This window comes from Lycorma delicatula, chromosome 5, assembly GCF_047948215.1.
Source record: "Lycorma delicatula isolate Av1 chromosome 5, ASM4794821v1, whole genome shotgun sequence".
Classification (NCBI taxonomy): Eukaryota; Metazoa; Arthropoda; class Insecta; order Hemiptera; family Fulgoridae; genus Lycorma; species Lycorma delicatula.
Window position 1 is genome coordinate 147,648,192 of NC_134459.1, and position 24,977 is coordinate 147,673,168.

At 28.6% G+C, this 24,977-nt stretch overlaps 1 protein-coding gene across 1 annotated transcript in view; it reads right to left on the reverse strand.

Annotated features, from left to right (window-relative positions):
- LOC142325474 (uncharacterized) overlaps positions 1-24,977 on the reverse strand; it is an 89,521-nt gene that overhangs the window by 13,741 nt on the left and 50,803 nt on the right. The window contains exons 2-4 of the mRNA XM_075367284.1: positions 14,490-15,341; positions 12,068-12,228; positions 2,429-2,535 (exon numbers count right to left, since the gene is read on the reverse strand). Coding sequence (XP_075223399.1) covers positions 2,429-2,535; positions 12,068-12,228; positions 14,490-15,341 — 1,120 coding nt within the window. The remainder of the gene's footprint in view (positions 1-2,428; positions 2,536-12,067; positions 12,229-14,489; positions 15,342-24,977) is intronic.

Consider the following 24,977-nt stretch of genomic DNA (forward strand, 5'->3'; position numbering starts at 1 on the left):
TTTAAATTAGCGTGGTAAGGTGGGAGTTGCAGAACCTGATGCCCATGTTTTTTAATAGTTCATCAAAATGATACCTCATTTTTGAATTTCTATATGATTTAATTGTCATACAACTGTGGTTTTAACATTGCTTTATTAAATGGAATATTGTTCTTTTCTAACAAATTAATCATGCCATTTTTTCTATCATTTGAATTACGGGGCTTCTCTAGATGTGAATCGTATTATTGATAACAACCACACCCGCGGGGGGGGGGGGGAAGGGAGACTAGGAATTAATTTTTCAGATGCCCACTTCATGAAATTGTTGTTGTTGGCGATGTTGTTATGAACTGCTTTTTGAACTTTATTTCCAAATGAACATCACATTCAGAATCAACCCCATTTCTCCTCCATTGTGGTTTATCACACGTTTGCAGCAGATTGATGAAGAAAGAAGCATTGGGAAAAATATAGCTAAAAGAAGAGACAGACTTACAAGTCACATCTTAAGGCATCCTAGAATAGTTGCTTTGGTATTGGAGGGACAGGTAGATAGTAAAATCTGTGCAGGCAGGCAACATGACAGGTAGATAGTAAAATCTGTGCAGGCAGGCAACATTTAACCCACCGGGTTGGTCTAGTGGTTAACGTGTCTTCCCAAATCAGCTGATTTGGAAGTCGAGAGTTACAGCGTTCAAGTTCTAGTAAAGCCAGTAATTTTTACACGGATTTGAATACTAGATCGTGGATACCGGTGTTCTTGGGTGGTTGGGTTTCAATTAACCATACATCTCAGGAATGGTCGAACTGAGAATGTACAAGACTACAATTCATTTACATTCATACATATCATCTTCATTCATCCTCTGAAGAATTATCTAAACGGTAGGTACCGGAGGCTAAACAGGAAAAAGAAAGAAAAGGCAGGCAATATTTGGAATATGTAAAACAAATTGTTAGGGATGTAGGATGTAGGGGGTATACTGAAATGAAACAACTGGCACTAGATAGGGAATCTTGGAGAGCTGCATCAAACCAGTCAAATGACTGAAGACAAAAAAAACAAGTATAAACTATTTATTTTTAATATTTAATTTTTTTTTTTTTACTATATACAGCAAGAGATATTCATAAGTACTCATAATATTTTTAAACAAATTATTGTCTGAAATTAAACAAAATGTTAATAAATTGTAATTTTGGATAGAATTTTTGCTATTTATGAAAATAGTTAAACATACTATTTTGAAGAATACTCTGTAATGAGCCTGATATTACGAGACAAGAGTAATATAATGCCATGCACAGCGACCTGGCGCAAGCAAGGTTTTATTTTCATTATACTATATGCACTTTGGTTGATTGTCACATAGTAAACCTTGTTATTTATTCTATAATTCAAGAAAATTACCTGTCTAGAAAGGTAATAATCATGATAAGTGATTAGCATTATGGTTATTCAGGTGTGTGGGTGGTAGGATTTATTTTAAACCTAATTAAAAGCATATTTATTTTAACTGGATTTGAATTTACATGTTACCAATGAAATTTGGTCACTGGGGCTTAGTAATGTCCTAGGAGTAGTCTTCTTGAAATATATACAGGCCAAACCAATATACTGTAACTGGGCTGTTACATTTCTGCTGATAGTTATTCTAAAATTTTATCAGATAACTAATAATCTGTTCTTACCAACTACATTAACATCACCTTTATTTAATTAATACATGTAGGATTTATATCTCAAATAACTATAAACCACTCGAATAAAATTTATCATAAGAATTTTAATAAAAAAATTACTTATATGTATATGTATTATAATTATTGAAAGTTACATTAGTTTATTTACTCCATGCAAAATGAGTCGCTATAAATAATGACTAATAAAGCACTACATAGACCTACTTCTTGGTATTGCACATTGGTTTATCTAATAGTATATTATCGTAAATGAGTGAAGAGCTCTGAAATGAAGCTGATAGAATAAAAAAAATGAATCAATATATTTAAAGATAAATAATTTTTATTTTCAGAAATTTATTTTAATCCTTGTGAGAAATTGAACCCAAGAACTAGCTGATTTTTGTAAGCCAGAATTTAACTACTACAGCAACTTCTGAAGTGAATTAATATATCTGCATAAGTTATATATAGAAAGAGAAACATTGAGAAAGGTGGAAGTTAATTGGTTGAATCTCATACCTGTATTTATGAAAAAACTGTTTGCTAAGTACTTTCATAAAAAGAGACAGACAGAGAAAGAAGGAGGTTTGGATTTCTGACAGTTTTCAAAATAGAAAACTATTTGCTGAAATATAAATAGAGAGGACAAAAACAATTAATTATGTTGACAACTGTTTTAAGACAGCTTTTTAGTGATAATGATATCATCATTGTATTTGATTAAAACTTAAAATATCTAGGTAATATTTAAGTTACTTACTCAATACTGTAGGTACAATGAGCTGCGGTTAAGACATACTGATCACTGATTAATGTTCCACCACAATTCCAGCTTATAGAAACACCACTTCGAAATCCAATTGCTGCCTAAAAATGCCAAAATTAATTTATAATTGTACTACTAAAAATAATAGACCCATTTTAACATTTTTGTCTTTATTGTACAATTTTATTGTGAAGATAAAATTTCTTAAAGATTTCATTAAATTTTCTAGCAATTCAAAGGAAATTTCCCATATTCCATTGTAGTACAATACTTACTGTGTAACTGAAAAAAAAGATCTTCTGCCACTGTACATCTAGTGTGAGGAGGAGGAGAAGATCTATGTAAAAACAGCTAACTTATATGTTTTAGAACTTCTTAAAGAATTAAGAAGAATTTAGAACTTCTTAAAATTTGATTTATAAGTTACATATAGGAGTCTGGAGTCCTGTTATTCATAGATGAATACTTACATACAGGACATGGGAATCTGTCATGTTTATTTTTGGCAATAAAATACAAAATCACAGCTAACATGTCATTTATGAGTATATAAATAATATTAAGTCTTATTTATAAAAAAAATTTGATGTAAATTTTTTAATTTTTTGAGGCAAAACACAATGTCCTTCATCTAATTTTAAATCAATTTCATTCCTTAAGTACTTCAATAAATTAAAGTATAGTTTTATGCAAGGTATGGTTTCTATATGTAAATGATAATATAATAAAAGATGAGATAAAACATGTTCAGGTAAATCTTTGCATTAACTTGCTATGCTTTGTAAGGTAGTTCTGCATTTGGATCATGAAATTCCACACAGAGATAAAGTAATACGAAAAATGAAAGGATAAATTATAGAATAAATGAAAAAAAAAATCATAACTTTAATGTATGAATCAATATCACTGTATCAAATGAAAATGGAAGCTATAAATATCGACCAGTTGCAGTTGACAGATAAATGTCTATTTTGGTATAAAAATATTGAATTTTGTATGGTAAAGTAACATTTAGAGAGTATACATTACAGAAAATTTAAAATTGTTAAAATACTAAAAATTAAGTTCACTAGTTTATCATGATAAATTTTTTACATGTGGTACTAAATGTGGAATTAATTTGTAATGTATCTATTATTTTCTAATTTAGAAAGTTTTTAAAATTCAGTAATGGTTTTTAAAAATGTTATTAGACAAATGCTAAATATTAAACTCATATACAGTATATTCTATATGAGTCATATAGGTAGATCGTTAGTATTTTTAATTTTACTGACTATTCCATCCTTATACTATAATACTTGTATTTAATTATTTAATATACTCTCATATATATATATATATTATTTAATATATAGATTGTATCATGGTTTTCCTGGGACTTTCTAAACCGATTCTACTCCTGATAATAATAGAAAAAATTCATGTAAACATATGTCCTAAAATGTTTTGTTTACAAGTTACGGCAAGTGAATTTTGCCCATATTTCAGCTACCATGGTGAAATGAGGTCAGTGAAATAAGGGCAGAATTAAAAATTTCTTACAGTTTTTGACCTAAAAAATTGAATAAAATAGCTCCCAGAACTGTAGCTGCAGTAATTTTTTAGAAATCTGGGGTGAAAACCAATAAATTGGTGTAAAAAAAATTCCGTCTTTTGTTTAATACATAACACTTTTAAATAGAACTTGTAGAAAATTTAATTCTGAACAAAATGATTTAAAGTAAGTTGAATAAAACAAACAAAAAGTAAGAAAATTTTGAAATTTATATAAAACCAATAGTCTTACATTGCTACGTTTGTCAGAAAAGAACTTATTTAATGTAAACAAAAATCAAATCTTTTTTGGTGATGTGAAAAATTTGTAAAAACAAAGATTGCTGTTGAAAAATTAAAAAAAAAAACTAGATATTACATTGTAAAATAAAAATTACTTAGATAATAATTTTTTTTTTAATGAGTGTAATATAATAAATTATTTGAAAAAACTATTATTTCAAAGTTAACAATAAACAAAAATTCATCAACAATGCATTAGTTTTTAAATCATTCTTAAGGTATATTAAGTATATCGGGTACTATGAACTGTGCTGTCCTTAGCAAAGTTTTTCTATGAATTTTGGTTTGAACGTGATCAGTTTTTCATTGAAGTAATGCCGTCTTTATTTACAACAGAGGAATACGCTTATAAGGTATTCATTTAGGTGTGTGCAATGGTAATGCTGCAGTAAAATATGAAATACATTTTTGAAATCGCAGGATTCCAGATCCCAAAACAATAAGCGCAACTTTTCGCGATCTTCGGAAACAGGTTCACCTACCTAGTACCAGCTACAAACGATCTGTCCAACACGACGCTGTTATTGATGAAATTATTGTCGATGCAGTTCGCACAGTTCAGGCGTCAGTACATAACGTCTTTCAATGTGGATCAGAGTTTTGCATTCCATGGTTTAGAGGACACTTAAAAAAAACAAGTTTTATCCTTATCATAAAACAGCCAGTTCAACATCTACTGGTGGAATCGACAACTCTACAAGTGTGTTCTATTTACCGACGAGGCAAATTTCACTCGAGATGGCGACAACAACTTACGCACTGAGCATACCTGGGCAGAAGCAAATCTTCATGAAACGTTGGAAGGCAATTTTCAACACGATTTAACGTCAATGTATGGTGCAGCCTTCTTTACAATCAGCTGTTTGGACCGTTCATATTACCTGGCCGCCTAAATGCTGAGGTCTACTTGCCTAAAGGCAAGAAGAAAGGTCTACTTTCTTCAAGAAGAATATTTGCAGCTGCTTGAAGATATTTCTATAGTGCTGACACAAAGTATACTTTCAGTACTACTTTCTAAGTGGGAAGCGCGTCTTCCCACTTCTCTTGTGCTATTTCCACTCTCTTAAATCATTTCCTTGAGAAATGGATCAGTTATGGAGGTCCACATTCTTGGCCACCAAGATCGCCTGAGCTAACTTCTCAGCCAAAGCTGAGCCATCTAGCCTAATTTTCAGCCATCTAGGGATGGATAAAAATTATTGTATACAAAACAAAAATAAATTCTCGTGAGGAATTAATCGTTCGCATTATGGATGCGGCTGAGCAACTTAAGAACAGCCCTGAAAGAACTAAAAAGAGCATCAAATACAGAACAGAAGCGTGCAAAAAAATGTGTTGAAAATGGCGGGCTCATTTTTGAATATTTATTGTATACTGGCACTTTGATATAGTGTACCGTTGTAAAGAAAATAAAAAATTTTCTAATCTTTCTTTGTTTTACTCAACCTAACTTACATCACTTTGTTCAGAATTAAATTCTCTACAAAATTGGTTGTTTTACGTGTTTATTGCCAATTTAACAAAGTTATTGTACGTCAAACATAAAAAAGGATCTTTTAAAATTTATTTTCACTCTGTATTTCTCAAAAACTACTGCAGATATAGTTCTGGGACCTATTTTATTCGATTTTTCTGGTCAAAAGCCACATGAAATCACTGATTCTGGCCCTTAATTAACGTCCCAAAAAAACATCATTTGATGGGGGTTGGCTGAAACCCGACCGAAATTTTTTTACTAGCCGTAACTTGTAAACGAAGCATTTTAGGGCATATGTTTATATGAATTTTTTCCATTATTTTCAGGAGTAAAATAGGTTATAAAAGCCCAGGAGAATGAAATACATTCTGTATATGAAACTTTATTTCAATAGCCCTAAGAACTCTAACCGTAAAAAAGAATGAAAATATCCATGATTCACTATTATAAATTTCATTGCTGCTTTTCAACCATCTGTTAAGTTTATAAATGATGACATGCGTGAATTTTATAAAAAAAAACTGTTTATTAGAGGGAACAAATTATTTTTATGCAATTACTGGATATAGAAATAGTACTTTCCTTTAAAAAGTACACTGTCACTAAAATAATTACTAAATTGATTTGAATTCGATGAGTGTAAAAATAAAAGTATATATTGTAATATGCACTAAATAATATGTTACGAAATATCTTTTAGAGCTTGGAAATGCATTCTCATAAAAAATGGCAATAAAATCTCTTTCCTACTGATTTTCTATAAATCTAAAGAATGGATTTTTTGGCATTTAAATGAATTTCTAAAATAATTTAAAAATATAACAGGCTTTCATTTGATATATATTAAATGTTTTTTTTTATAAGTTTAGTTACTAATTTTTATTTACTTCAAGTTAAACCGTTATTAACCAGACCAAAAATAATAAACATCAACAGTATAATGTTGATATAATTAAAAATATGTAGGTTTGGAAGATCTTATTGTGGGTTAAACTTGCTCAAAAACTTCTTGGAAGAAACTAATAAAAATATTATTAAAAAAATGTATTAAAAAAAATTTTATTTGATAATTTGTTTTATTTAATTGATGAATTTATTTTTTCCCTGAACTTTGTGAACAATTTTATTAATATTAATCTTAGGTAATAAGAATTGGATGAATAGTTGCTACTTCTAACAAGATTTTTTCATTGATTTTATTCTGCTAGAGTTCTTTAAAAATAAAAGTTAATATTTTTTTAATGAAAGTTTTTTTTTAAAGTCAAAATGCTATTACTATTTTCAAGTACTACTATTTTTCAAATAGTTAAAAAATAAAACAATTATTAAAAAATTAAAAAAAGAAAATGCTCCTTAAAAATAGTTAAAAAAAATGTTACTTATAATCTAAAAGTAGATGGAAATTTCATTTGTTAAACTGTATGTATTTATTTTTTTTTGAAAATTCAAATAATTTATTAACAACTGACCACTGCGCTAATAAAATGTAATACTAAATGAAATGTAAACCACGAAAATACAGTAAATAGATAACTCAAATTTATCATGTTAATTCCAAGAATTGATTTTCGTGGGATTCCGCATCATCAGTTGTCATTCATTTTTATAATTGTATTAAAACATATTTATTTATGATTTGTTAATTTGTAGAAACTGTTTTTTGAAAATTTTTAAATTTTCGAAATACGAATACGCAATTGCATTTTATTATATTTGTAATTAAAACATCATCTTTGTTTTATTTTTGTATAATTATCATCGTATTTTTTTCATTCTGTTTTTATAAACTTTTTCTATAATTTTATCATTAAAACTATTAAATATTGCTATTTGTTTTATTTCATTGATTTCTTCTTACTTATTTGTACGAAGTAAAGGAAGTGTTATGATCGCGAAAAGTTTCGGTTTTTTGATTTTAACAGAAATATCTATTTTGACCATCCCTGAATCCATTTTGACTAGTTTCGGTGTGACGTCTGTATGTACGTATATATCTCGCATAAGTCAAAAACGATTAGCCGTAGGATGTTGAAATTTTGGACTTAGGATTGTTGTAACATGAAGTTGTGTTCTTCCCCTTTTGATTGCAATCGACTGAACCAAAAGTGTCCTAAAAAGCCCAAAATCCAAAAATATTTGGATTTTGGACTCTTTCTTAACTCCAGTAATAAATCCTCATTGAGAGCTTTCCAACAATCTATCATAAGTGGTACTTATTTTCATTGGTTCCAGAGTTACAGCCAAATAAAATTATAATTAATGAAATATTTGGATCTTACAAGGGGATGGCACATTGGTTTGAATCAGACTTCATCTCCTTTTTATTTAACTTAAATATATTGATTTATTAACAATTATTAACCTCTGATTGTAAAAAAATCTTACGATAAATAATAATTCAATAATAACAATAGAAAAAAAAGAAAAAATACCAGAAGATATTAATGAAATAAAATTTTATGTACTTTTCATTTAAAAAAAATGTGTATATGTAATTTAATAGGTGTACAAGGATGTCATGTAGCGTCCATATCAGATTTTTTTATTGATTTTTGTTTAATGAATAGCTCTAAATATCATGTTTTTATATATACTAACTTTTTGTGACTGGGTGATTAGAATTTAAATGTGTTTAATATTATTTGTTGTGGATCTTCTATACAATGATGTTTCTATCATTTCCTTTTACAGCAAATAATATTACAATACAATAAGTATAATATATATATATATATATATAAGTTGTATAATTAAAAAAAATTGAGTCTTTTATTGTTTTCCATTTAGATTTTATTGAATATTATGTAAATGTATGTAAACGTAATATTATGTATTAAGTTATGGTTATGAAATGTTTTTTTTTTTTATGTTATAAACTTCTAAATCATTTACTTAAGTAAATTATTCTCAGAAAACTATTTGCTGGTATTTGAAAATGTTCAAAGTGATATACAACAAAAGTCAACATGTTACTGTTATTAAATTATTAATATATATTATTATTATTTAATTTGCAGTTGTATTCCTATTATAAATGTTGTATATGAGTATGATAGGAGCAATTTTAAACCAGACTGACATATCAAGGTCTACAAAGCCTTAGCTGTTCAGTTCTAATACTACTACAATTATGTTGTGAATAACCAAACAAATAATTTGGAACCAAACTTCATTATTATGAGTTATACAATTCTGATTATTTCATTACTGCAATGATTAACATAAATATTATTTTACACTAAAAAAAAAAATCAGTCTGTAAAACATTTTAATGAATGTATTTAATTATTAGGTCTAAGGTTAAGAGAAATAATTATTAAACAAATAACTGGATATGAAATCTAAATGAGAAATGCAGTCAGTGTTAACAATTGATAAATACCAAGGTGCATAATAGTATGCAACATAATTGTTGATCTTGTCACTTTTATAAGTCAATTTTTGCGATAAGTTTTAAATATTTAAAATGCTGTTAAATAGCATAAAAAATTTATGAATTCTCTTTTAAGGATACTACTGTTTTTAATTAATCTTTAGCTGGATTCAATTTTTTTTTCAGAATAACATTTTTTATTAGAAAGAAACTAATTTAATTATTTTATTAAACCTTTTGATAAAATCAGTATTCCTGAAATATTTTTTTTATCAATATATTGCAGGTATGATCACTTTGCTAAAAAGTCTTCTACAAAATGTTTTATTTTTATATTTCACAAATAACAGCTATAGCAAAACTATTCAACTGAGATCGACTAAAATCCACCAGCTTATCATTTGAAGTGAAACAAGTAAATATGCTATGGGAATTGAAAACCAGTTTCACTTTTTGATTATTGCTCACAAACTTTCTCAAATGTTTATTGCTTAACATTCACAGAGGATTATTTCTGAAATGAATTTCATAATATGCCTTATTTCATTTGAAAATTGTTATTTTTAAATTTTTGGAATAAAAGATAAAAAGAAGTTGTCAGACATGGAGGTTTTTCTTTACCAAACATTTTCTCCATTATTATAAAGACTGAAAGCTGTAACTTACATAATTTCCTACTTTTAGGAAGTAGGAAATTCAGTCACACAGTTAGTACTCATTCCCTGCACAGTAATACAAACTTCATATTCACCAGCATAAACAGTAGTAGCATTGATAATAACCAAGATATATATATATATATATATATATATACTATTATATAAAGAGGAAGAGGGTTTTTGTTTGTTTGGGATAAACAAAAATACTACGTGATCAATTGAAACCAAATGTTTACCCATGTTTCTTGGCATAACTTAGAGGGGTTTTAGATATATTTCATCTCAAAATGAATAATATTACAAAAATAATTGAATTAAATTTATGTTAAATAAAATAATATTAAATAAATTTTAAAAAAAATTCTGTTTAATCATAATGGGTTTCTCGTGGGGACTGCATATGAGGCTAGAGTGGTGAGGTATGTGAGCACCTCATGGGAGGCCAGACTGATCATCACCATCAACTGCTAACAAATGGTGTACTCCTGGGCCGCTGTTCTGGGTGCTATGGGGCGCTATTTTAATATTTCTGCAAACAATTGTCCGATTTTCAAAATTAAAACAGGGTATTTGTTAGTAGGTTGAAGGCTAACTTTTGCATGCATCAGGTACACTCTCAATCTAACAGATCATGGTTATCTGGAAATGCAATATAAAAATGAAAAATTATTTAATGTTGCTGTACTTCTCATTTGGGCTGGTAGGTGGTGAGCCACACTCCTTTCATTCAGCGAGTTGCTCTCAAGATATTTTTCAGTACAAATAATTTCAATAAAAGTCTTATTGAAATTGAAGACAACATCATAAGTGATTCATAATCAATGCCAAATAAAAATTTCTGAAGATAAATTGATGAAAATTTATATACATGTTCTTCTTATGGTGTGACTGCACACTAGGAAAGGATTTATTGAAATTCTGAGTTTAACGGGGTAAAATGGTGTAACAATGAAATTTACTATTTTTTAATTTATCGATAACAAATGAAGAAATCAACCTGATTTTTGGTGAGTGTAATCTTTGTATGAATAAACAAATTTCTAGATTTTTGAAATTTGACCTTTTCTAAGGTGAAAAAACTTTAGGGGCTGAAGAAAGTTAAAAAAAAAATTTAACAATGATTGTAAATTTTTCCAATCCGGACTATACTAAACAAGGTATTCAGTAGATTTGGGCTTGCAAATACTCTTCAGATAAATATTTAAAAATCATTTTCGGTTTTTTTAAATTCCAATTCTTTCAAAGGGTGCAAAGGTATACGGTTTTCACCGTGTGGTAAAACTCATTCACTAGTTTATTTTGATATGATGGTTTTTAACAATAAGATTCCTTAACAAGTAATAAATGAATCACATTTTTTTACCTCAATAGAATAAAAATATCAAATTTTAAATTATTCGTTCAAAATGATTCCCATTTTCCTGTAAACAATAATAAAGTCTTTGTTGAAATTTACATTTAACTTTTATTAAAGTTTCTTTAGTTACATCCCTACAAATTCGTTTTCTTAAACATTGGATTGGCATCTATTAATTGAATCACTTCTTCACAGAATTCAATTCTTCTATCGGCATCATCCTTATTCAGTTCTTGATGTAGTTGAATCTTATACAGAAAAAATTTATTAAATTTTAATGTAGTGAAAACAGAACAATAAGAAATACCAATTTCACGGATTTTTTACGAATTGAGCTCTGAGGATTTGCTACTATTTCCCAAGATTTCAACCAAAGTTAATTTGTCTAAAACCTTTTGCCCTGTAAGTTTCTTTTCACGACAGATCACGCTTCTTGGAATTTTTTCCAAGTTTTACAATGTAAGAGTGTGAAAAAGTTTTATTTGGATGCCGTTCATTAAATGCTAGGGCAGTTTTTCTAGCAAATTTATTTTGTTTTCCGTATGTAAAAATTAGTTCACTCCTTTCTGCCAAATTGTAAGTCATTTTACTGAGACAAATTTAGTAAAGACAGAAAATGAAAGGCAAATAGTAGAACAATAACACAAACCAAATGCCAATTTTAACTAAAAAACTCAACAATTTAAATAAAACATCACGAAATAAATTCAATACTTTTTGCCACTAATTACATACAATATGAAAGAAAACAATCAAATTTGAATTTGATAATTAAATGAACAGCTGTCTTTATTAATCAACTTGAAACATCTGTTACCTAATGTTAATAACATTTACAAACAAATCCTTTGATACTTATAACATTATACAAGGATAAATATGTTTTAAGTTAAAATTAAAAAAGTATAATGTGTATTTCATGACTTACCATATGAGGGAATTCTCCAATATCTGTATCAGTTCCTCCTACAATCAGTTCAACAGGTCTGACATTACAGCTTTGTGAAGGAACAGAGTCTATAGACGTTAGAGGTAACAGTGGTAGCGGACGTACTTTATCAGATACAATTTTATTATATTCTTCACATTCTGAAAGTTAATTAAGTTGTGAACAGTTATTTAATAAATTATAATTGATAAAAAAGTTAATAAATTTTCAATAATTAAAATTATAAAATGAAGTTAAGTAAGGTAATGTAAATTAAAAAAAATCTACTCCTTAATAAAGTATATGGTAAGATTAATGTATTGCCATATTATATATGTACAAATTTCTACAGAAAATTTCAAGGACTTGAATGTTTGTTTTGAAATCTTTTTTCAAAACATAAATTATAACAGATGCAAGACAAGCATATCTCACAATATGCATTGAAGGCAATTGCCTTTACTTAGGGACAAGTGCCTAAGTACCCTTAAGTGGGTAACCTTAAGGTTAACCCAGTTCATGACATTTATAGCAATTTTTTGTAATATTTTAAATTTGTTTTTTGTAGATTTTCAGGGCATCAAGTGTACAAGCATTGTTTTGAAAAACAATCCTTTTCATTTACCACCACTGGAAAAATGTCTGAGAATAAGATCTTAAGACTATAATAGCCACAAGCAATTTTCAGATCAAGTGATGATAAAAAAATTGTTACTATATGATTATTATTTCATTAGTAGTGTGGCAATCAACACCATGATAATGAAATCAATATTTTTATTTATTTTCTTCTAACAATGAAATAAACAGTGAGATTAAGTCACAATAAACTTCATCATCTACAGTTTTATAAAAAAGGAAAAAATAAGAACTTTTTACAAGATGATGAGGCATTTTATATAAACATAAATGTTTTTAATATATTTATATAATGATGCAGTGGGTGTTAAATGTGGTGGATTTTTACTGTTTCATATTTGGCTATTTTAAGTATCCAGATAGCCACCTTAGTGAAACAAGCTTCATCATTAAAAAAAAACAATCTAGCACCTGAATCTCATTTTCATCAACAAAAGATTGAAACCAATAATGGTCCTGTTAACATTTTTTGTGGACTGATTGCTTAAATTTTTAAACAAAAGTTTAAATACTTTGCTTTGCCATAAATTATTCATTAATTAATTATTTATTTACATTTTACTTTTAACTTCTTTGTACCCCTAAGTACTTACAGGGAATCTATTGACAATCCATCTGTAAAGATAATGTTGTGGGTGGTTAGGTTAAGAATAATTTTGTAGGCGAGATAAATTTGCTTTCATATCCTCAAGAACCTCTGTTAACAGTTATGGTCAGTTTGAATTCTTTTCATTCTGTATTTTACTAGTCTCAAATGTATCAACATGATGCTGTTGGTTTGTTGGAAACTGCAGACGGGAAAATTTCAATTGAAATTTTTCATGTTTGAAAGTTTTCTGCATGAAATAAGTCTAAACACATGCTCATCCATGGAAAAATTGACACAACACAAACCAGTGGCCATGGACATTGTACTAGTTAAATGACGGGATTACTTTAACAGTTACGTACAGGTAACTTTGAGTACAGTATTTTTCTATACACTATATGATAGATTGATGTACATAGAATTTACCCTCGTGTAAATTATTCACTTTTATTCTAAGGGTTGCATCCGTTTTTAAATATCAATTAAATTTATAAGCTTTACTAAACATTTTGTTTTGACCACTGTAAGGTTTTTTAAAAATAATATATTATCTGAATTAGTAAATCCATTTAGGCGATTATATTTTAAAATAAAATATGTTCTTATCTTATTGATCTGTTTTTAATTTTTCAATGAACAATGTATTTTCAGCAGTATTTCTGTCATGAGTTTTCACAAACAATTCTTAATTTCTAAAAATTACATGCGTTTTATGAAATTAAAATTAAATTTTTTGTTTTACAAAATCTACCTGTCAAATTCTTCAATTTAGTTGATGAGCTCTCTGATCCTTCTCTACTTATATAAATAAAATTTATTTTTTATATTCTTCATGAAAGATTCATTAACTTGATTTTAGTTTTAAATTTAAAATCTTTAATACTTTTCTAATATTTAACTGCATTTTATTAATATTGTTATTTACCTGTAAAATCTTCAAATTATTTATGGTGAGTTTATTTTTTATAAGATGTAGAGCTACTTTAGATGTTTTTATTTCTACATGCCTTCACATATTCTAAAAATTTTATTTAAGTTACTGGTTGGTTCTCCAGTGTAAATTTATTTGGAGTATTGTTATTTATTGTGATGATGATAAAAAGAATCAAAAGATTCATAAAACAATTAGCTGTTTATTTTTTAATACTATATTATTTTAAGATGTAATAATAAAAAATACATGTTATTACTTACTAATCTGACTCATGCGTTTCTGCTTATTCCAGCTATTCTGTGATGTATGTTCATATCTTGATGTTGTAGTTCTCACTTTTGTACTCCCCCAGACCTGTTTATTATTTTCATCAGAATTCCATTTATTTGATTCATAATTTGGTCTTGATCCTGAACTATTTAATCTTTCATTATTTACAGGACCTGGATTATTGTTTGAAGGTTTATTGTAAGGGTTTTCATGCGGCTCATTAGTATTTGATGGCCTTTTATTATTTCCACTCCCGTACTGTGGGCGATTAGTGCTGGATGAAAATGAACTGGGCTTAGATACACCTGGTTTAAAACCATTATTCACCTCATAAGAAGGTCTTTGAGGTTTAAAATTTTTATCATTAAAATTTGGAAATCGTGATGTTGAAACCTCGGGAATATCAAATGATTTATCATGAGTTGATTTTCTTCTACCCGTATTTGTCCATGAAGATGTAGATGGTACCGTGAATTCATCATTTTTATCCCAACTCTGTAATTGTTGTTTTAATTTTTTATTATTATGTTTTGGTTTATTTACTTCAGTTTTATCATAATTGTAATAGTTTAAATCATGGTCGTTGTCTACAGGCCAGTCGCTTTGTATATTATGATCAAAATTGATATCTGGTCTTCCTATTTGTGGTTCTCTTGGTTCCTGGTAATTTGTTTTCTGTATTTGTAAATTATGACTATATCGTGGACAACATACAATCGGTCCACTGCTGTCAAAGCCACACATCTCTGGTACCTTACCCATAAGTTTTATTCTAGGAAGTAATTTGCATTGTGTTATTGGGGTGCATAATGCTTCCCCAAATTCTGAGTTGCATGATTCTCCTGAAAAAAAGAAGAAATTATGTGCATCAGGTAAATTAATAATAAATGCGAAATAAAATTATGCTAAATAACAGTGGTTAATAAAAATGTCAGGTAATTTTTTAATGTATATAAGCCAGGATTTTGAAAAAGTGTACTATTAAGTTACATGGCATGTATGGTTATTAAAATATGTTAAAATTACAATTTAATTGAACTAATACCTAAAGAATGTCACATTATTAGTAATAATTTAGAATAATTGGTTAACAGAATAAAAATTATCACAATTTTCACAAAAATGTTTGCAACAAGTACAGATTACAATAAATATTATAACATTATAATTAAAAACACTCTGTGTTACATTTAAAATTGTTATATCAGATAACTGATGTTTCTGTAAAATTAATATCAGGGGTAACAACAGTAAGTTGTTACTCCTGATATTATTAGTTACTCCTAATAAAAAAAACATAAATAAATGTGACCAAGATAATTCTAATATTTAAATTAAATTTTGATCTAAAATAAAGGAACTGAAAACTTTTTTTAATTCCACAGCCGTAATCAATGAGACTTCTACAGCCATAAAAAAATATTCATATTATCTTCTAAGCTCACGAGGAAAGAATAAAATCATCCTGTAGAAAAATTCAGGGAGTCATTTAAGATTTTTATAGAGCAAAAACTTGAAAAATAAATCTTAGGAAAAAGAATAAAAAATTCTTGCTTTGACCTTCTAACAATATAATTTTAAGTCTCATAAAAAAGCAACAAAACATTTGATTAGATTTCCTATATCACTTAGTTGATGTTTTGAGCTTTTTAAGAACAAAATTTTTACCTCAGTAGTAGATTGAGGTAGCTCAGCAATAACTGGCATGCATATTGATATACCAAAATTCTTTATAATTTATATATATATATATATTTATGTATGTTTACCATACTGTGAACATACTTACTAAACTTAAAAATGGTTAGGCTTATCTTGTTAATGTTTCAATTATTTATAGGTCAATAATTATTAGTTCCATCATATCTTGTTTTATTAGCTAACATATTAAACACTTTATTCCAATATTACCTTGTGGGAAAAATCTCACAAGAAAATAATATTTGATACTGTAATACTGATTTACATATCTAACATAAAATAATTTTTTAAATGACGCTTGCATGCGAGATCAGCAGGTATCTATTTAAGCATATCTCTTCATTTCAAATGAATAATACATGCTATGTAAAAACATTCCATTTTTTCTATAATACAGGCACAAATTGTAATCAGTCTTCTTTTTTGCAGGAGATATAAAAATTTATTTTCAATGATCAAACAGTTCGTTGTTGAATTCAATATGTATGTGCGTGAACACTTTTTGGCTCCCATTTTAATTTTGAATTCGGATTAAACATCGTAAAAGGATTACAAAAAATCTGATTTGGACACCACATAATTTCCTTGTACGCCTATTAAATTACTTATACACACTTTTTATGTAAAATGAAAAGTACATACAATTTTATTTCATTATTAATTTCTGATATTTTTTCATATTCTTTTTTTTATTGTTGTTAGTTATCAAAATATTATTATTATTATTTTACAATAATAGGTTAATAATTATTGATAAATCGATATAAAAAAAAAAAGTTAAAAAGAGGAGATGAAGTCTGATTCGATGTGCCTTTCCCTTGTAAGATCCAAATATTTCATTAATTAAATTTTATTTGGCTATAACTCTGGAACCAATGAAAATAAGTACCACTTATGATATACAGTTGAAAAGCTCTCAATGTGGGCTTATTACTGGAGTTAAGAAAAAGTCCAAAATCCAAATGTTTTGGTTTAAGCTTTTTAGGAAACTTTTGGACTAGTCGACTGCAATCAAAAGGGAAGGCGCCCAACTGTCTGTTACATCAATCCTAAATCAAAAATTTCAACATCCTACGGCTAATAGTTTTTGAGTTATGCGAGATACATACGTACGTACAGACGTCACGCCGAAACTAGTAAAAATGGATTCAGGGATGGATATTTCCGTTGAAATCTGAAAACCGAAATTTTTCGCGATCACAATACTTCCTTTACTTCGTACAAGGAAGTAAAAATACACGAATGGCTGCGTCGGGTTAACCTCAAAATTACTAGTAAGTCTTGTAATAGTTATTACGCATTAACGATGTAAGCTATGAAGTAGGTTGAAACGCATTAATGTAAGATTTACTAAAATGCATAGAATATACAAATACAGATTTTGTAAATCAAGCGCAAGACCCCAAAATGGTGGAAAAACTAACTTTATAAAAATTGAAAAAAAAAGATACGCCAAAAAACCGCCAAAATACGAGATAAATAAATACATTAACTTAGCAGCGTAAATAGAAGTTAGATTACAAATTTGTTAAAAATGAATTAATAGTTGGAAGAACAGTAATAATAATAATAACTATAATAAAATAATAATAATGTTTGTTCTGGAAAGTCTTACTAGACTTTTCATTGATAACTGGTTTATAATTAAAATAAATTTATTTTTTTTAAATAGCTATTATTTATAAATATTAGGCCTACATTTAACGATAACAAGAATTTTACATTATAAATATGAAATCTAATTAATTTAGAAAAAACAAAAATACATTTTTAATATATTTTTTTGAAAATTTTTCAAACTGTTGCTGTTTTGTCGGTCGTATTAAATCTGTAATTTCGAATTTCGGAAGTTGAACATAAGATTTCTGATAACTACAGTGAATATCTACAGATTTTATTCTTAAATATTTCCTCGATTTTCTTTATTAGGTTTAACCATGTTGAATTCACCATTCTTAGTTGGTAATTTGAAGTCTGATTCATGATTAGCTATCTTAAAAAAAACTGTACTTAAAATTTTCCGTAATTTTTGTACTAAAATTTTTTAAGTAATAATTTAAATTTTTTTAAGTTTATTCAAAATACTTTTGTTAATATATTTCTTAAAAGGCTATTTTGGAAATTTATTTATATTAAAAAAAAAAACCATTTCCCGTCCCATTAAATTAGTTCAACATCACAATAGTAGAATGCCTAATGTGGTCCCGTACAAACTCTGCGAAACTCCTACTTAGATGATGATGATGAAAACTATCAACTATCATCGGGACATCACGTATGACACTAAGAAATCATGCTGCCCAATAGATCTGAGGGTTCTGTTCTTATCAGTTCTTGATGAGTATGTGTCGGATCTCTCAATCGCCATTGTGCTTACCGGGATTCGCCATACATGGATACTTCCAATGGAAGCGGTCGTATACACTGCTGAAATGTATGCTGTGTTGAATGCCTTGCGCTACTGCGAAACCCGTAGTATTGAAAGATTTATCATCTATACACATTCATTGACTCTATTAACCGCCTTAGAAGACAAAACTACAACAGATCCGTTACTGGAGAAGATCATTGATTTGTGCCACAAACTAAGACATTGAGGCTCTTCGCTCACTTTCATCTGGACCTTTGACCACGTAGACATTCAAGGCGATAAGGAAGTAGATGATGCCGCTAAGATAGCTGCAAACGACTTGCGGGTCGAAGAGGTTACTATAAGACCAGAAGATGCGATGAATGCTCTAGCAACAACAGTCTTGGATTAACATACAAACAAAACTACACGCGATCAAATCAAATGTAGACAGATTGCCTATACCTGGTGAGTGTAATCGACGTGAACAAGCTTGCATTACCAGGCTAAGAACCGAGCATACGAGGCTTACTTCATCCTGCCTTCTCCAGGGACTAAAACAGCCTATCTGCTCTTTCAGGATCCCACTCACAGTCTAACACATCATCGAGGATTGAAATCTACATACCGACCTCAAATCTAGATATGGGCTAAAAGGCAACATCACAGAAAATCTTGTGAATTACCAGCTAGCAATAGACCGAATTATCACGTTTTTGAAAGCTGTGAAGCTTTTTTGTAGTATATAAAAAAAACTATGATAGAATGAAATAAACATAGGCCTTGGATGCCAAGTTTCAGAATAAGAAAAAAGATTCATTGAAATTGTTCCGTATTATAGTGTTTACCTTTTACTTCTAAAAATTACCGATGGATGTAAGGTAAAGTTTTTTGTCTTAATACTAGTAAAAGCGCTGTAATTGTAAAGGCTGATTGATTACAATTCGTAAAAGTTCTTGTTTTATAAAAATGTTGCTATTGTTATAATTATAAACTAATCGAATCTGGACAACTGCGCGTAGCGACAACTTAGTTTAATAGCTAAATTGTCTAGTAAGTCTAAACAGCGTTTTTATTTTTTTTTTTTTATACTTACATGATAATAATAATAATAATAATAATAATAATAATAATAATAATAATATATTTTTAAATAAGAGTTAATCGATGTATCTGAAAGCAAGGTCAAATCTTTCATATAATATATACTATTATATATATTTATTTTTATTTATTTATCAAACTTGATATGTGCAGAATTATCGCGTAATAAAATTTATGTGAATGTTTCAATTTTTCTCGATTTTATTCCTGACTTCTCTCTCCAAATCGTTGATTATATGCGTGTATGTGGTATGTGTTTAAAAAAAAAACTATGAACAACAATTACTTAAATATAATTGAATGCGGTAAACTTTCTTCTTTCCTGTTCAGTTCTTAAAATGTAAAGAGTAGGTTTCTAGGAAAGTACATAAAAATAAATATCAAGACGTATTCGATTTCTCTACATTTTAACCTGTATATACGTGCATAACGACGCAGGAATATTTAAAATACGAGTAGTATAACGGATGGTTATAGTTAATATACATATGAATCATCATCCTACTACGTACAAAGTATGTAATAATATAATAATGAGGTTAAGAGAAAATTATTATTTTACAAGGCTTGTTTCATCACCTTTAAATTAATTTATATATTACAGGTTATTAAGCTGCAAGCAAATTTTGGTAATAAAAATACTAGTAACTTGACAGCTGTTCTACCGTTCCCCATACCCAGGATTGAATCTACTTAAAGGAATAGCTACAATTAATTTGAATATAATCCTCACATTAATGGTCGTTAGGGTGCAGTTAATAGCAAAGTTCAATTTATGAACTTTAAGCCTATAATAAGGCAGTATAAAGGTCGTAATTTAAGGTCGTTAGGTCGTAATTTTGTAGTAAAACAAGATTATACTAAGAACAATTAAGTATTGGAACAGATGTAAGAATAAAATGAAATTTTAAATTAAGAACGATTTTTTAACAGAAATGTAATAATTTTTGTCAAAGAAACGCAAACAAAACAATGAGTTAAATAAAATAAATAAAACAAAGCGCATAAGAAAAGTAATTACACTTAACTAAAAAAAAAAAATTACGGTTGAGAACGAATCAATGATATTTCAGAAGTCTCCAGATATTTTGTGTTTAGTCTTTAATTAGTACTGCTTTGATAATGCTTGGGTGGGTCCCTTATTCGTCTTTTCAGTGTACCAGTAAGTTGACATTCTGGATCGTTAGGCCAGGACGTGTTGTTAATTAGAACACAACAAACGGATGTTGCAACCGCCTGCATCGAGAAAATTCTTTTTTTTATCCTGTTTAGCCTCCGGTAATTACCTTTTAGATAATACTTCAGAAGATGAATAAGGATGATATGTATGAATGTAGCCTTGTGCAGTCTTAGTTCGACCATTCCTGAGATGTGTGGTTAATAGAAACCAAACCACCAAAGAACGCCGGTATCCACGATCTAGTATTCAAATCCATGTAAAAATAACTGACTATACTAGGACTTGAACGCTGGAACTCTCGACTTCCAAATCAGCTGGTTTGGGAAGACGCGTTCACCACTAGACCAACCCGGTGAGTTGCATCGAGAAACTGCTAGTAGATAACCATTGCTTATCCTCCGAGTAATTACTTACCATAATCTCGTCGCTATAGAATTTATGTGGTTTCTGGTTAAAAAACAGACACGTGGTTTTCACAGGCTTCTTTTGGACCTAACTTAACACCATTCAGGGAGGTCTACAGATAGAAATAAATGATAGTCAGACGCTGCGAGGTCCGCCCTATACGGTGGGTGCATTAAAACCTCCCAGCCAAGTTCTCTCAATTTCTAACGGGTCGTTAAAGATGTATGCGGTCCGTGATCAGCGCGGTATTCTACACCCTTTCTGTTGACCAGTTCAGGCCATTTACTCGTATTTTGAATTGTTAGGTGCAATCGCACTAATTGTCGACAGTATGAGGTCTGTGTCTATAATTCTGCCTGGCGGCAGTAGCTCGTGATGCACCTTCCAATCCCACTAAACGCACAACATAACCTCCCTGGGTGTCAGTGTGGACTGTGGAGTTTCTGTTCGCTTCGAACACGATATTTTTCGTTAATTGTTGTCGAAGGTTATCCGCTTTTCATCACTCATGATAAGCCGCTTCAGAAATGGCTCGATTTGGTTACGTTACAGTAGAAATTTGATCAAGTAGATTTTTGTGAGTCAATCATACGGGATCCAAACGTCGAGCTTCTTTTTGTAGCCAACTTTCTTTCAATGGTTTAACACTGTTTAGTGATGGATCTTTATGGTAGATTATTGGCGATGTCATGTCTACTTACTCGGCTTTTGTCAGAATACGTTAATGCTATCTCGTACCCAAAAGGCTCAATACTTTTCAGACTACTTATTATTTTTTATTTTATTTTCTACTAATAAAAATTGTTCAAAATTTCTTTATTATTTATTTAAAAGAATTAAAATCCTTTTTATTAAGTTCTCTTATCTTTTATTAACCTCAGCACAAATTTAAGAGCCTTTTCAAAGTCCACCTTTTTGTTGATATAATACATGTTTTGTAAACTACAGTTGCCAATATTTTAGTCTTATTTCCTACAAGAGATATCACCGAAGTTGAGCAAGCACTATTTCTTCGATTTGACTATTCGTGGATTTTTCTTATTTATGCAGATTGATATAAGGAAAACAGATAGAAAAATTTTGTAACTCAAAATTGATGAATAACATCATTCTAAATTACTATTTATGATGTTTGGCGTGATGATATTAATTTGAAATTTAAACGTTTGTTATAATTCACCGAACCAAGTCGTATAACTATTTTTAAACATTTTAAAGTTTGAAAACATTAAAAAGCAAACAACTACAGTGTTCGGAGTTTCGTTACAAAGGTTTAAATTAAATTTATGCTTTTCCTGGAAAAAGTTGGAAGTCTAAAATAATTAGCAATAAAAAACAAAAATGTCAGGTAGTCCTGAAACTGCAGGGAATTTTTGTTTAATCCTTGGTGTTATTAATAGCTGGATGAAAATATATACATATTTATTGTTATTTTTTCTGTTAAATGTTTAATTTATCGCATAAACTCAAGGTCTGCACGTGGGAGTACAATATGAAATAGTTATCGCGTATGTAAAATACTAAGTTTGGCCACTATTCGAACTTTCGGATAAAAAAGATCATGACGTTAACATTCCAACACGTATTTTTTGTGGTAGTTGGGTATGTACTAAGGAAATGGCTGAGGTGCAGCGAAAGATATATACAATTTTTTAATTAAAATCAATCATCATTCCAAAATATAATAGAAGTAATATGAGTTACTAATAAGAACATATTAACTTTCCTGTTTAGCCTCCGGTAACTACCGTTTAGATAATTCTTCAGAGGATGAATGAGGATGATATGTATGAATGTAAATGAAGTGTAGTCTTGTAAATTCTCAGTTCGACCATTCCTGAGATGTGTGGTTAATTGAAACCCAACCACCAAAGAACACCGGTATCTACGATCTAGTATTCAAATCCGTGTAAAAATAACTGGCTTTACTAGGACTTGAACGCTGCAACTCTCGACTAAGAACTTATGTGATCTCTATTTAAATCATCATACCTAGGTATAAAATTTTGTAAATTTCTTAATCCGATTACAGTTTATTAAGTTTTTTTCAATTCAAATATTCGATACGGTTTTGTTTTTAGTAAGATATGTCGCGACATAAATAAATATTTAATTAGGGCATTCCGTATACCTTTGAGGAAAACAGAATAAGAAAATACAGTTGTAAACCACCCTACTCTTATGATATAAATTATAAAAAAGAAGATTACAAAACTAAATTTAAAAAAAGCAAACAAAAACCATACATATTTTATTTATTTGTTTTTTTTTTTTTTAACTAAAAAATTGTAAATTTTAGAATACCATGATAAATTAATAAAATTTACATTTTTGTTTATAATAACAATAATATACATTAAAGAAAAAAAAGAAAAGAAAAGTAATTGCATTACATTCTGTCATAATTCATGTTTAATTACTGGATTTTAAGTTAGTTAACAATGCATAAAAAACTGGTTTTTTAAAGAGTTAATCCTGTTTTAAATTGTTATTTTTATTATATATTCTTCACAATGAAGGTCATGTGGTTAAATGGTTTTTTATGCCTCTACTATTTGTATGTATGTTTTTAGTACATATTTATTATATAATTCTACTTATATGGCATTTCCGATTCCAAATGCTTAAAAGGTAAACAAAAACAAAATTAAATTTTATTAATTAATTAAATTTAATAGAGCAGCAATAATTAAATTTTAATTTTAAAGAAGTAAGTAGTAAATATTTTATTTATATGACGTCAGTAATCAATGTGAAAAATGAAGGCTTTGTAATGATGATTTACAAAAAATATTAATTCCTTTTCGTAAATAATAATTAATTATCCTATAACTACAGGTCTTCTTTAGGCATTAGATCTTTCGATCTGTTGCAAGCTTCGTATCTCATTCAACTGATAGTACCAAATATTATTTACGAGTTGATAGGGCCTTCCTATGCGTCTTCTTCCTTTAGGAGTATATTCTATAGTCTGTTTCGATAATCTTTCACTCTGTATTCAGTAAAAAATGTTGTATTTATTCCTCATGATAAGTTCTAATTTTCTCATTTAAATGATAAATATATTTAACTGACTGACGTCTTATTTACTTATTTCTCAACGTCTCTTCTACACGCCTAAGAAACTGCATTCCCACAACTTGAAATCTGCTTCTATCCGTGAGGTTCAACGTTCATGTTTAGCTTCCACAAAGACCAGTCGGTATGAAGGTTGTTTTATAAAACTTCAACACTGTATCTTTCCGCATTTTATTCTGCAGCGACTTCGGATTCGATTAAAAAAAGAAAGATAAAATTGCATAAAAGTACCAATTAGCTTAAGAATATATAAAATCATTAATTACTTTTTTTCTAAAATTGATTTATGTTCAACTAGTAAATAATGATTTTTCTAGAAAGCTGAATTTATTTGATATCAGGCTAAAATAATTACCTGAACGATATTTGAGAAAGACAGAACTCGAAAAATCTACTGCGTAGATTTTTTCAATCTATAATATTTATCATTAGTGTTATATTTTTTTTATTTTTTATCTTTTTGTAATTGCTTTTAAACTAATAAAAACATTTTATTTGATAAAACACGACAAAAATTAATTTTTATATATTTAATAAAAGGAAACCGTGGTAAAACATTAATTAAAACAGCAACATAAAATATACAGTTAATTATAAAATAAAAAAACAGATGCGGTTAAAGTCCAAATTAATAATTAAAAGAATAATTAATGAAATAAT